General features: G+C 43.2%; 1 protein-coding gene across 1 annotated transcript; it reads left to right on the top strand.

The window, feature by feature from the left end:
* Positions 1–297: 297 nt before the first annotated feature.
* Positions 298–12,220, top strand: LOC308173626 (aldehyde dehydrogenase, dimeric NADP-preferring-like). Its single transcript, XM_080548659.1, has 10 exons — positions 298–366; positions 1,047–1,225; positions 3,965–4,196; positions 5,649–5,734; positions 6,182–6,390; positions 7,072–7,189; positions 7,823–7,964; positions 8,461–8,627; positions 8,874–8,973; positions 9,588–12,220. The coding sequence occupies exons 2-10, from the start codon at positions 1,070–1,072 to the stop codon at positions 9,899–9,901; spliced, it is 1,524 nt and encodes a 507-aa protein (XP_080404785.1). The 5' UTR covers positions 298–366; positions 1,047–1,069; the 3' UTR covers positions 9,902–12,220.
* Positions 12,221–13,813: the final 1,593 nt, after the last annotated feature.

The following is a 13,813-nucleotide window of genomic DNA, read 5'->3' as shown; positions in this document are numbered from 1 at the left end:
GGGACAAACAAACGCGAATTGTCCAGTGAGCCGCGGCCGCCCACCGTCACGTCAGACAGTCAGGGACGGGACAGACAGACAGACAGGCTATGTGGTAGTAAGCCTTTCACCCTGTAGCTTGGCGTCCGTAGCTCCGTTTTTTTTGTTTTTTTTTACCGAACGGAAGACTGGCAGAAAACATCTTTGATGACAGAATAGTGTCTGTGTTGGACTGTGTTGGACTTTCTATTTTCTACTCTTTTTTTCTTCTTTTTTCTACTACTTTGTCAAGTTGATTAAATTGATCCTTTTCCAGACTTCTAATTGATGGATATATATTATTGACAACAGGCAATATTCCAATCTGTGTTCTGCTTTCATTCATGCGTAAGTAAGAGAGTGCTTCATGTACATAATGTAAATAATTAATTGATTTAGCAAACTATTCAACTGAATTGCAGGCTATATCTTTGTTTTCATTTCTTCGATCATAGTTATTTCAACAGGGGTGAAAAGATTTCTGTAGATTTCTAATTTCTATTGATATTTCCATAACATGTTGAGGGAAACCAAAAAGAGATAAAGATTTGAAAAACACTCAAAGTCCTTCTGATAACTAATCTGTAATTGTAGACCATAAATGTAATCTATATCATTTATAGTCTAGTTGAGTTCAATCTTGTTGAATCTCCCTGCCTGAAAAGTTCTAGCAGACACGTGGCATAGGTCTTTGCTAATATTTAATTTCACAGTTTAGCCATTTTTAGCAGACCGCAAAAGCACTGAAGTATAAGTATGAGTATGAGTATGTTATTAACGCATTCTCTGCGTTTTCTCTGTGAGGAAGAGTAAACATAGGCTGTTGTTGCTAAATATTCATCACATGATCTGCATCAGGTTATTTTGTATTCGCACATGCCTTAATTGTCTTATTTTGGAAGCACTTCTCAAAAAGTGCTGATTATTGAAACACACACACACACACACACACACACACACACACACACACACACTGTTTAGAAGTGAGCTGCTGTGCAATTGACAGAGGTTGGCCTGGTGCTGTCCAGGTGTGTGTTGGTGACGGGTCTACATGGAGAAGCAGGCTGTGGATCGGGCCAGGGGGGCCTTTCTCACCGGAAGGACACGCCTCCTGGAGTTCAGAATGCAGCAACTGAAGTCCCTCCAGAGAATGCTCAAAGACAGACAGGAGGAGATAGCCACAGCTCTCAAACAGGACATCAACAGGGTAGGAATCAGGCCTAAGCAAAAGATAGATTTTAAATGGTTAAACATATTTGGAAATATTGAGGTGTGCTTGATTTAGCTTGTGTCACATGCAGTGTTTACACTTCTGAGACTAGTCCAGTGCTCTCACTGTGCCTGACATGCAAATCAAGCACACCTCATGTATTTGAAATATCTTCCAAATATGCATTTATAGGAGAGGAAGCTAAACTGGAATCTCTCTCTCTCTCTCTCTCTCTCTCTCTCTCTCTCTCTCTCTCTCTCTCTCTCTCTTTCTCTCTTTAGAGAGTTTTTAAAAATGTGTTTTTCAAGTAACAAGTAATGCCTTGAAAGTTGATGCAAACAATTCCTACAGGTGTCCCAACTTTTGTTGATTACTTACAAACCCTCTGTCTGTTTAAAAGCAGTGTTGGAACACTATTATTTGGACAATATTGCACAGCAGGAAGTAGTATATTGCTATCATAATGGCAAGAACAAAAGAATACAGACTAATATAACCTTTAAAAGTGTATAGGTCTTTCCTTGTACGACAAAATTGTACACAATCATGAAGGTACATTTTTTACATTTAGTTAATTTTCAATCCATCAAATTACTTCCCTTTGAACGATTCCAAGGTAAATGTTAATTTACCTTGGAATCGTAAATTTAATCCAAGGTAAATGTTATGTTAATTTTCAATCTTTCAAAACTGACTGTGATTAACAGTGGTGAGAATGTAGCAACTGTGGAAAAAAAGTGGAATATCTATATCTCTCTAGGGGCCGGTTTCACAGACAAGGCTTAAGCCTAATCCTAGACTAAAAAACATCTTCAATGGAGATTTTACATTGAAAGTGTGATTTAGTCCAGGACTAGGCTTAAGCCTTGTCTCTGAAACCGGCCCTACATGTATGATAGATATTCAATTGTATTTTTTGTTTTTACATGTTTTTACTTATGATAATACTCATGGGCGTCAGCAGCTTTTTGAATGTGGGGGGGGACACTTATTTTCCGGGGGGTCTGGGGGTCTTCCCCCCGAAATTTTTTAAATAGTAGATTCAATTTCCTGCATTCTGGTGCGTTTTACACCCAAAATAATCTCCCTCTTTCTTTGTTTTTCCTTGGAGCTGGCATGGTCTGCAATTACTGACTACTATTATGTTTTGGTTTAACTCACAGAGGCCTGACACTGACACGTGGCACTTTTTAGGTACTTTATTAAATATGAAGATTCAAAAAGAATCAAAGAGTGAATTAGAAAAGAATGAGGTAACTTTGAGTCAACAAATTGAATAAAAAGTTATGAGGAAACATAAAATATGTACCTAGGCTACTCAGAGCCTATTACAATCAAACTTAGCCCTCTTCAGTGCATTGCAGAACATACAACTATAACAAACAAACAAAATCAAAGAGTGAATTAGAGCTGTCTCCACTGCCCCTGCCTGCTGCCCCTGCCTCTGACTCACTCTCACTCTCAACCACCTATATCAGGAGAAATGGGGATGCATTGAGCACTTGTTCATATTGTTTTTCTCTAATAGAACATTTGACATAGAAATACAATCATCAATACAAAAAATACAATCACAAGCATTTTAGAAATAGAAAAATAAATGGAACAGGTGTTTTCTTCTTATTTTTTAACCCTAGCTCAAGCAATCAGATGCAAAATTGATTCTTTGGGTGGGTGCAATGGCCAAATTAAATAGTGCAAATGCTCAGGGCAATGAACACGGGCAGGAGATGCAATAATGACAGGACAGGTAAGCACTGTGAGGTGTTTGTCGCCATTCTGTGCTTTTGATGACATTTCGCCTGTGTCTGTTCTGCATTTAAACATGTCTAATCGCACTAGTAATGCCTAACAAAACTGCTAGTGCCATATAGCTGATCTTGCTCGTATTTGGTTGCTAGTAGGCTATGCTAATTCTATTGCTAATACAGAGAATGTCTCATAAGGTGCTAACATTCTTATCAGAAAAGCTGGCTGTGTTTGACCTTGGGAGAACGTAATGTTGCTGTTTGGCCACTCACGGGAAAACTTGGATGACTTTGACTTACTTTTCTCTTCTTAGAATTGTTTTTCCTTATATCCATCTTGGTGGATGATCTAAATATCGTCTTGCCTCAGTCTGAATGTTTTGAATCTGCGTGCGTGTCTGATTCTGCTGCTGCCGTGTTAAAAACAGAAGTAAAACGCGGAGTGGACTTCTGGATATGGGCAATCCCCTACTCATAAAGTGGAACGGATTTGATTGTGAAGCAATGAAAATAACGCTGACCAGTCATGCAACATATTTTTGATGGCAAATGTGGGGGGGTCCAAACGACCTTGTTTCAAAGGTGGGGGGGACACGTCCCCCCCCAAATATATGGTGGTGACGCCCATGATAATACTAACCATATGCACTTAGTGTAGTAATACATACACACATACATATACTGTAGGTCTACAAAGAAGATACTGTATCTATGTGCATACATGTATATTTAATCACACAGAATAATTGGTTTGACTTGTACGACAACTTCAGCAGATCGTCTTGACCATATCTACATGCCTAAATGCATTGAGTTGCTGCCACATGATTGGCTGATTAGATATTTGTACAGTTGAAAAGGTGTACCTAATAAAGTGACTTGTGAGTGTATATATATATATATATATATATATATATATATACACACATACATATCCTCTGTGTGAGTGGCAGGAGCCATTTTGTGCCTAATGTGCTTGGGTTTCCAGAGCCAGTACGACACGCCGCTCTTTGAGCTGATAGGCCTGGAGAACGAGCTCAGCTTGGCTTTAAAGAAACTGGCTGAGTGGACGGCTCCTCGACCCGTGGAGAAGAGCATCCTGACCCTGGCCGACGAGGTGTATGTCCAGCCGGAGCCCCTGGGTGTGGTGCTCATCATAGGGGCCTGGAACTACCCCTGGGCTCTCACTCTGCAGCCTCTGATAGGGGCCATCGCAGCAGGTAGGACACGAGTTCCCAAACGTTTTTTTAGACATCAATTGACATCAATAACTTCCTGTGACCCCAACAACTTGGTTTGCCTCTCGACTATCAGGACTGCAGCCATTCCCTATCTTCCCGCCGTAGACTGAAGACCCATCTCTTCAGGCTACACCTTAACTGTCCCTCCTGAAACCTCTCCATCTCCTCTACCCCCTGTACAACTTCTCTACTGTAACAAAATAATAATAATAATAATTATTATTATTATTATTAATATTAACTTCTTCTAGTGTTACTGTCAATGGCCCATATGGCCCCTGGCCCGAGCATAGCTTTCTTTTTCTTGCGATAACTGCTGGACAGATGATTCACTTATAGACTTTGTTGTTAGTCCCTTTGGATAAATGCGCCTGCTAAATGCCAAAAATGTAATGTAATGTAACTTGATTGTGGGCTATGCCAACACATAATGACATCCAAATGTATTCTATTTGCCTAAAATATGCTCTTATTGGGTGGATTCAAAGCCCAACACTGTAATATAGACTACAGGTGCAATCAACATACATTGTTTGTCTTCATATGAAATAAAAATGTTTGTGTCTTATTTATCAAATCATAGAGGATATTTTCTCAGGGGACACCACATGGGGCCGACCCCAAGTTTGCGAACTGCTGAGGTGGGGGCTTTCTGAATCAGTCCCTAGCCCCGACCCTATAGCCACTCATGGAGATCTGAAGGGACTGGGTTGGTGTAAGCAATATGATAATGGCTACATCTTACCCTATGATTGGTTGGGTGAAAATGCCACCTTGTTGCGCACACCTGATTGGATCAGCTCTCACATCTTTTTTTTTTTCTGAGTGGGGCAGTCCCACCCATATTTTTCTTTTTATTGACAGATACAGTAGAGATTTTGACAGGAAGGATGGGTGAGAGAGAGAGAGAGAGAGAAGGGATGACATGCAGGATATGTCCGCGGCCGGAATCGAACCGGGAACCCTGCGGTTACATGGTCGACGCTTAACCCGCTACGCCACCTAAGTGCCCCGGCTCTCACATCTTTAGGAGTTGCCAGGAAGTAGGAGCTAGGAGTCAGTTTGGAACTCAAGTAGTTACTCTCTCTTTCCCTCATCCTCTTTTCCAACCTCCCTAGTTATCTAGGGTTGCTTACCCTGCTGGTTTGGTCTGAAGTCTCTTGGACTTGACCTTTGCCTGATGAGCAGTAAAACACTATCATGTTTTGATAGTAAAACATTTCCGGGGGAACGATCAAATGGAATGTATTAATGTAAGCAATGCGGAATAACTTTTATATTATAAGCCCCTGCAGCTGGTTGGGTCAGAGCAGGTTGACATGGCAACCCCCCCCCCCCATCTTCTCTACCTCCCTAGTTGCCTTTTTTCAGTAGTAGCTTCTTGGTGATGTCATCACACACAAACACACACGCTTCATTCTCTCCCCGCAGGCAACGCAGCTGTGGTGAAACCATCGGAGCTGAGTGAACACTGCTCTGCCCTGCTCAGAGGCCTGCTCCCCCGATATCTGGACCAGGTTCATACTCTTCTTTGCCATTGCATTGAGTCATCTGGGCTGAGTGACTACTCAGTCATTATACTGTAGTATGCAAGTTTCAAGATAATTATGGTGTATAGCACTTTATAGTATTATTTCACCAGGGTCACAACACACTTTTAATCAGATCCCTTCATTTAGTGTAGTTTAGTGTAGTGTAGTCTATAACCTTATGATTAGGGGCCAGTGGAGGCTTGCGGAGGTAGAAATCAGACGGGCTCATTGTAATGAGTGGAATATGGAATGGTAATGGTATCAAACACACGTGTTTATACTGTATGGGGTCAGTAGTTTTGTCCTGATGTGACTGAGCCGGTGTTGAACGGCTTACTGCCTAGCATCCTTAAAGGGCGAACGTCTGACATCCAACTGTTTGTGGAATGAACTGTCCCTCTGATATAATAGATGTGTTTTTCTTTTTGGCAGGAGTTGTACCCCGTAGTAACAGGGGGGGTCCCAGAGACCCAGGAGTTGCTGAGGCAGCGTTTTGACCACGTCTTCTACACGGGGAACAGCACCGTGGGTAAACTGGTGATGGAGGCCGCCGCCCGCCACCTCACCCCCGTCACTCTGGAGCTGGGGGGCAAGAGCCCCTGTTACATCGACAAGGACTGTGACCTGAGGGTGGCCTGTCGGTAATACCTTGCAGCCATCTTAGTCTGTTTTTGCTAACCAGTTAGCACTTTGATAGTACATTTTCTCTTGTTGAAGTCCAAAGTTTTTTTTTTCCCAGTAGTATACAGACTAGAGAATTTACACTGTAGAGTTGAATGCGATTGGTGCATGCCGTCCCAAAAAAAGAAAATACTACATAAATCAATGTTTTATTGCACGAGCTTTCGGTCCTTTCAGATCTTCTTCAGGCATGGAAGACAGAAAGCTCTAAAACAAAGCCATAAAGCAATAAAACACCTCAGCTAAGTCTGATTACGGATGAGCGGTGGTATTTTCACTATTTTGATGTCTGAGTGCAGTGAACAATAACATGTTGTTCAGTCACTACAATATCTTTGATGAAAGTTGCTCTGTTTTTACGGGAGTATCCCAGATCTACCTTTAATGCATAAACCATTTGTACAGTTTTATATAGAAACATGTAGCAATAGAAACATAAGCCGTAAAAGTTGATGTTATACCAGATGTATAAATAAGATGTAAATCTTTACTGGGATTTAAAATAAACATTTTCAAAGTGGATGGACTTGGACCCTGGTTCTTTTCTGGGTCAGGTCAGGTAAGGAAAAATCCTTGGCTCTATTGATCATACTGAGTGAGCCTGATCATATGATCGAATAATCAGTCGTATGTGTCCACAGTCGTGTCACATGGGGCAAGTTTATTAACTGTGGCCAGACTTGCATCGCTCCTGACTACATCCTGTGTGAGCAGAGCATCCAGAACAGAGTGGTGGAGGGCATCCGGCAAACACTACTGGTACGTATGTCCCTCTGTCTGTGTATCAAACACTACTGGTACGTATGTCCCTCTGTCTGTGTATCAAACACTACTGGTACGTATGTCCCTCTGTCTGTGTACTACCATACTCGTATGAATGATAATTTCATGTTTTCATAATAAAACGAAACATCACATAACCTATAAAACAGCATAAAATATTGTTAGGCATATCCATTGAAATCAACCCCCTGCAAAATGGTGGAAGCTAATTGCATAATGTAAGCATTACGAAAACATAAGATGATAGATGCAATGGGCTAAGACTAGGGTTGCCAACTGTCCCGTATTAGCCGGGATGCCCCTGGTTGTAAATACGGGACCTCCCTTGTAATCACAGGCCCCCACATGCGTACGTATAGTGTAAACAGTCCAATTCCTGCAACCCCCCCCCCCCGCGCCCCGCCCCGTGCAGTGGCACGCTATCTTTTGTCCCATATTTGGTAATGACAAAGTTGGCAACCCTAGCTATGACACCGTGGGTGCGTTTGTAAGTACGCTCTGAACGCTCAGAGCAGATTTCCAGGGCGTATTTACAAATGCACCCTAACTGTACACTGACATTAAGTGCACGTTGACATGAGATCATCTAACCCAGAGTTCTGAACCCAGGAGTTCTACGGCCCGGACCCCAAGTCCTCCCCAGACTACGGCCGCATCATAAACCTGCGCCACTTCAACAGACTGATGGGTCTACTGGAGGGCTACACACCAGCCATAGGGGGGCAGAACGACGCATCGCAGCGCTACATTGGTATGGACTCATATCTGTGTTGCTGCCTTGCCTCTATATAGCATCTACTCCATACAGTGGAGGCCGGTGGAGGTGGAGGTAGAAATCGGAGGACAGGCTCAATGTAATGCACGGAACAGAATAAGGCATGGTATCAAACATCCATTCCCAATTCTGGGAATTCCATGCATTACAATGAGCCCGTCCTCCAATTTCTACCTCCACCAGCCTCTACTGACTCCATATACAGTATGACTGTGTCGAACATCCAATGCGTTCTGGTATGCAGGGCCCCCCATGACGGGTTGATGCTCATTTGACAGAAAGAAATGGCTAGAAATGATCCTGTGAGTTTCCAGATAAGAACCAGACTGTTTGCCCAACCTCTGCTAATGTTCATACAATGGCAAGTAAAAAGTACCTCTATTGTTAGGTACAGTAATGTTAACCTAACTGTGTAGTGACTCAGGTTTGTCTATGTCAGTGATATGACCTTTGACCCCTGTGCCCCCCACAGCCCCCACGGTAGTGAAGGACGTGCCCCCCCACGCCAGGATCATGCAGGAGGAGATCTTCGGTCCCCTGTTGCCCATCGTGACGGTCAGCGACCTGGATGACGCCATTCACTTCATCGGCGAGAGAGAGAAGCCGCTGGCGCTCTACGTCTTCTCCTCCAACAAGAATGTATGCTGTTACCGTGGCAACGAAGGGGGCTTCTAATGCGAGGGGGGGGGTGGACATAAGACAAGCAGGCATCGATGTTGATATTGTTTTCCTCTCTCTCCCTCTCTCTCTCTCTCTCTCTCTCTCTCTTTATGTCTCTCTGTCTCCCTCTCTCTCTATGTATATCTCCCCTCCCCCTCTCTCCCTCTGCCCCTCCCCCCCCTCTCTCTCTCCCTCTGTATCTCTCTTTCTCTCTCTCTCTCTCAGGCAATAAAGCGAATGCTGGCTGAGACCTCCAGTGGCGGGGTGATGGTCAACGATGTCATAATGCACTACACCCTCAACTCTCTTCCCTTCGGGGGCGTGGGTGAGGCTACTACACTGACCACCTAAACAACCACTGTGTCAGCCCAAGCATTTCTTACACGTTTATTTGCTTTACAGTCTATTGAAATAGAGAGAGCAACCTCTATAATGCCTATGTTGTTTTTGACCAGTAATTGAGCCATTGGCCATTGGCCCTCATGGATGGAGCATAGCGTTAGTTCAGACAGGCCCCTCTGTGTCAACGTTGCGGCTATCTGCCTCCTGGGGACAGGACAGCTGATTCACACATACGCCAAAACATCACATGTTCATCACATGTTCAAGGGACAGAGGGACAGAGGCTTGAAAACAGCCAAGTTTACGCTTCCTCCATAGCATTCAACAGTTGCATAGCATTCCATAGCATTCATGGTTGCACAGGCTGTGAGACTAGTAGTCCCACCCACCACCGCTCTGTATGTAGCCTACCTTACGGGGGGGGGGGTTGATTAGTCATGGGCTCCCTGCCATATTGTATACTTGTATGTTGTGGTCGTTTAGCAGGGAGGCAGGGTGATGACCTGGTGACCTGGTTTGTGTTGCTAGAACATCATTTTCAAGCCTGTGCCTGTGGGTTACTATAGTGACCATTGACCTCTCTCCTCCTCTTTACAGGTCAGAGTGGGATGGGCCGGTACCACGGCAAGCACACCTTCGACCAACTGAGCCACCACCGGGCCTGCCTGGTCCGCTCCCTAGGCATGGAGAGCGTCAACCTGGCCCGGTACCCCCCCCAGGACCGCCAACGGGCACGCAGGGCCAGGATGGCTATGAGGGCCCCGCTGATCGACCTCACCAAACGCACCTACATCTGGGCCGTGTCGGCCACCGTGCTGGCCTTCGGCCTCCTCATCGCCCTGGTGGCCATCCTCTTCATGGCAGCCGGGATGAACTGCACGTGTTGGTACTGGCAAGGGTTCCATAATTAGAGAGCCCAACACTCCACCTCCACTGTAAAAATCACCTGTAAAATGTACCTGCTAGAATGAAGTTCAAATCGCGAATGCTGTTCCTATGTGTTCTGCCCAGTGGAGGCTGATGGAGACAAAAAATCGAAGGACGGGCTCATTGTAATACATGGAACGGAAAAAGGGATTTCGCATTCCGTTCCATGCATCACAATGAAACCCGTCCTCCGATTTCTACTTCCACCTTTCCAGCCTCCCCTGGTTTCACCCTAATTTCACCCTTGAGTGTTGATGATAGCCAGCCTGCACATTAATTTACAGGCATGCATTTCCATTTATTTCCAATTGCTAAGTCGCAGTGTTTAAAACTGAAGTCGCATTGTCAAAACTCTTGCAAAACAGAAGTCCATGTGGACCAAACTGTAACTCATTTTACATTGCTTTCACACAAAAATGCATTCAATGACCATGTTCTCCAAAATCCATGAACTCCTACACTATGTATTTGCAACACAGAACACATTCAAAACAGAATGATTTGGTGAATTATTGCAGTAATCATATTGAAATGTCTAGAACTTATTAGCAGAATATATACAATGAAATGAAATAGACTAGATGCATTGCTAGGGAAGACATTAGATGTGACAAGATGGGTGGACGAGAACCCTCAGGAGTGATACATTTTTGGTGTGATTGCTTTTGTATTGTATCCCTGGAATTTCTGTGTTTTTTTTGGGGTTTGAACTTTTCATTTTCCACAAGAAAATGTAGTGTACTTTGAAGTAAATACTGTAACTTACTTTCTGCAAAGATACTGAAAAATAATAATAATACACTAAAGGATAGAAGCAAATTGCGGCGTTTTTGTTGTCATTCTTGTTGTCTAATACTTTACAGTTGTACAGTCAACTAGTCTATGATTACTATAAAATGAAATATTCATTCTTGTGAAAATCATTCAAACTGTGTAATGCTCCCTGTTGTTAGTGTTTTGTAGGTCAGAGTGTTATGAATGACTGTGTATGCCTTCTGAGTGAACATTGTTGCCAGTGTATGGTTGAACAAGTGTATGTGTACGAGTGTAACGATGAAGTGTTTGGCCAAGATGCATGTTAGTAATGCAGACTGTATGAAGAGTTTTGACAATGTGACTTCAGTTTTGAACAGTGCGACTTAGCAATCGGAAAAAAACTGTAACCATTTCCATTGAGTATTCTCATTGGATATTTTATCTATTGCATTTATGTCCGAGGTTAAAAACTGTCTGAGTTTCAGTTTTAAAAAGTGCCTTAGAGGTGTGATAATATATGTGATAACATAATTAACTTGCCCATACTGCACTGTCGAGAGATGCCATAGCATCACGCTAATCCTAAAAGCCTCTCACTGCACACAGGTTAGAAAGGTGAGGCAGTTAGCTTACCACTGCACAGATGACCATGACTTTAATGGAGCTTAGTAATGTCTATGTGTTGTATAAATCAAAGAGTGCATTTTAAAAATATAAATCAAAGAGTGCAGTTTTTTTTATACCTTTCTGTAATGTATCATATGACACCAGGGGAGGCTGGTGTAGTACAGGCTCATTGTAATTCATGAAACTGTCCTCCTCTGATTTCTGCCTCCACCAGCCTCTCCTGTACGACAACTAGAGGTCGCTGTTTGTAAGAAAAGTTGTAACTTGAGAGAAGTATGAAAACGTTCCTTACTGATGATTTATGTTCTCATGATGATTCATATATAACTGCCAAATGTAAAAGTACTAAATGCCTTTCTGATTACTTTCTGATAGGGCGTTGCCGTTGAGCACCAGTGAGTTTTTCCAATGTCCTATGTATGTGTGTGGAGCATATGTTTTGTGTTTATGGACCAATAATCACGTTACCAGAGGGTTAAAGTTGAATTGAGAATGCACCCGTCAGCATTGTTTTTATGCTCTCTCTGCCTGGTTCCCCTGGGTTTAGAATAATGTCTTTGTGTGGCTTTGTGTGTCATTCCTGCTTCCACACACACAAGTACGCTCGATGCACCCTCACACGCAAGCACCCTCACACGCAAGCACACACACACACACACACACACACACACACACACACACACAGACACAGACACAGACACACACACACACACACACACACACACACACACACACCCCTACAGAACTCGCTTATGTCCATTGTAATATCATAAATGCAACACCAGATGGCACCATGAAGCTTCTCGGAAACGTTCACATGAATAACAGCCTATTGGCCAGTTTATTTGGTTTAAATAATTAAACCACAAACAGAACTTCTATCTGGACGTTTGTGGGGAAGCCAAAGCATGAATGTAGGTTACTTCACTGAAGTGCTCATTCATTGTTGTCAATAAAAAAACAAGTTATTAGAAGTCTCTTGTCTGTGTCTGGTCTAGATTGTTCTTGTTATGTTAACTCTTTGTAAATACATGGAACATTTCAAGCAGAGGTCAAAGATGATAGAACGCAGGAGAGGATGGTAGACGTAGAAACCGGAGGATGGGCTCATTGTAATGCATGGAATGGTTGATTGATACCATTTCTCAATTCCTTTATATGCATTACTATGAGCCCGGCCTCCGATGTCTACCTCCACCAGCCTCTCCTGGTAGCCTCTCCTCTCAACCATATGAAGGAGCATAAAGGGTGCAAGTGCTACTACCTTAAACCATATTGTTTTCACATGTCCATTTGTCTGCCAAGCCCTGAATTAATTTTTATTTATTTTTTATTTTTTAGTGTGGACCAACTATAATTCTTTCAGACTGCACCTGTGAATAATCTTCTATAGCTGCTCTAGTCACACTCCAACCAGCCTGCCTGTTTACTATGAGGAGCAGGTGAGGCTGGTGGAGGTAGAAATCGGAGATTGAGCTCATTATAATGCCATTATGATACCATTACTCATTCCATTCCATGCATTATAATGAGCCTGTCCTCCGATTTCTACCTCCACCAGCCTCCCCTGGACTGTAGTCATAGTTCACCGAAGACCTTGCCTGTCGTCATCCACTTTAACATTTTACAACGTTAACCATTTGTTGTTGTTGTTGTTGTGCTTTGACTATTATCTTTGACTATCTTATTATCTACTACTATCATTTAAATGTGACTATCATCTTTTATAGCCGCTCTATTCGGGGCAGTCAACACTCCAACCAGCCTGTTAGTGTAGGAGGAGCAGGGGAGGCTGGTGGAGGTCGACATCTGATTTCTACCTCCGCCAGCCTCCCCTGATGAGCAGGGTTCAGGGGGTCGGCCCGGGGAGTAAAATCAATACCCGACTGTATGATCTTATCATATAACATACGCTTCTTAGTAATACTGACAATTATCTGGAACTGGAGCAGGAAATACAATCGTTTAAGTAAATGGGTGTGGATTTTTTTGGGGATTAATAGATGAATATGAACAATGGTCGATACAAATTTAATTTAGGAAGTATAGAATAACTGCCTAGTTGGCAGACCAAGTCTGTGTCTGACCCTTTGATAATATATAGAGTAGGTCTGTCCCCCCTAACTTGGCTATGCTCCATTTCAAAGAGGTATGCCCTGCGACATATCAGCATGTCCAGGGGGTGTATTTGTACATCAAGCCGCCTCACGCTACGGAAACAGGAGATAGGCTCCTGCCCTATGGGCTATTAGGCTCGAGAACTATCGGTTCTCAAGGCTACTTACTTTTACGCCCTGTGAAGGGTGTCTTTAGTTTAGGTGCTCATTTACTGTATCTAGCGGCTCCTATGTATGAAGGCCACATGCTGATTCAAAGACCTTCAGTGACTTTCATCCTGTTTGTCCTCTAAGCAAAATACAGGCTCTGCCAGGGATGGTTTGGACTTCCAGCTGCTTTATTGCATACTGCTGGCAGTCATCCTTGCCCCGCATGACTCTGAAATCTACCGACTG

The sequence above is a fragment of the Nansenia antarctica genome, assembly GCF_963989245.1.
Source record: "Nansenia antarctica genome assembly, chromosome: 1".
NCBI lineage: Eukaryota > Metazoa > Chordata > Actinopteri > Argentiniformes > Microstomatidae > Nansenia > Nansenia antarctica.
The sequence above is the reverse complement of the archived record's forward strand: the minus strand, read 5'-3'. Positions and strand labels throughout refer to the sequence as shown.

Excerpts from the sequence above, each read along its gene's own strand:
- LOC308173626 (XM_080548659.1), top strand. The coding sequence starts at position 1,070 with ATGGAGAAGCAGGCTGTGGATCGGGCCAGGGGGGCCTTTCTCACCGGA. Across the intron at positions 7,965-8,460 it reads CGCATCGCAGCGCTACATTG|CCCCCACGGTAGTGAAGGAC; the intron begins GTATGGACTCAT and ends TGCCCCCCACAG. Across the intron at positions 8,628-8,873 it reads TCTTCTCCTCCAACAAGAAT|GCAATAAAGCGAATGCTGGC; the intron begins GTATGCTGTTAC and ends TCTCTCTCTCAG.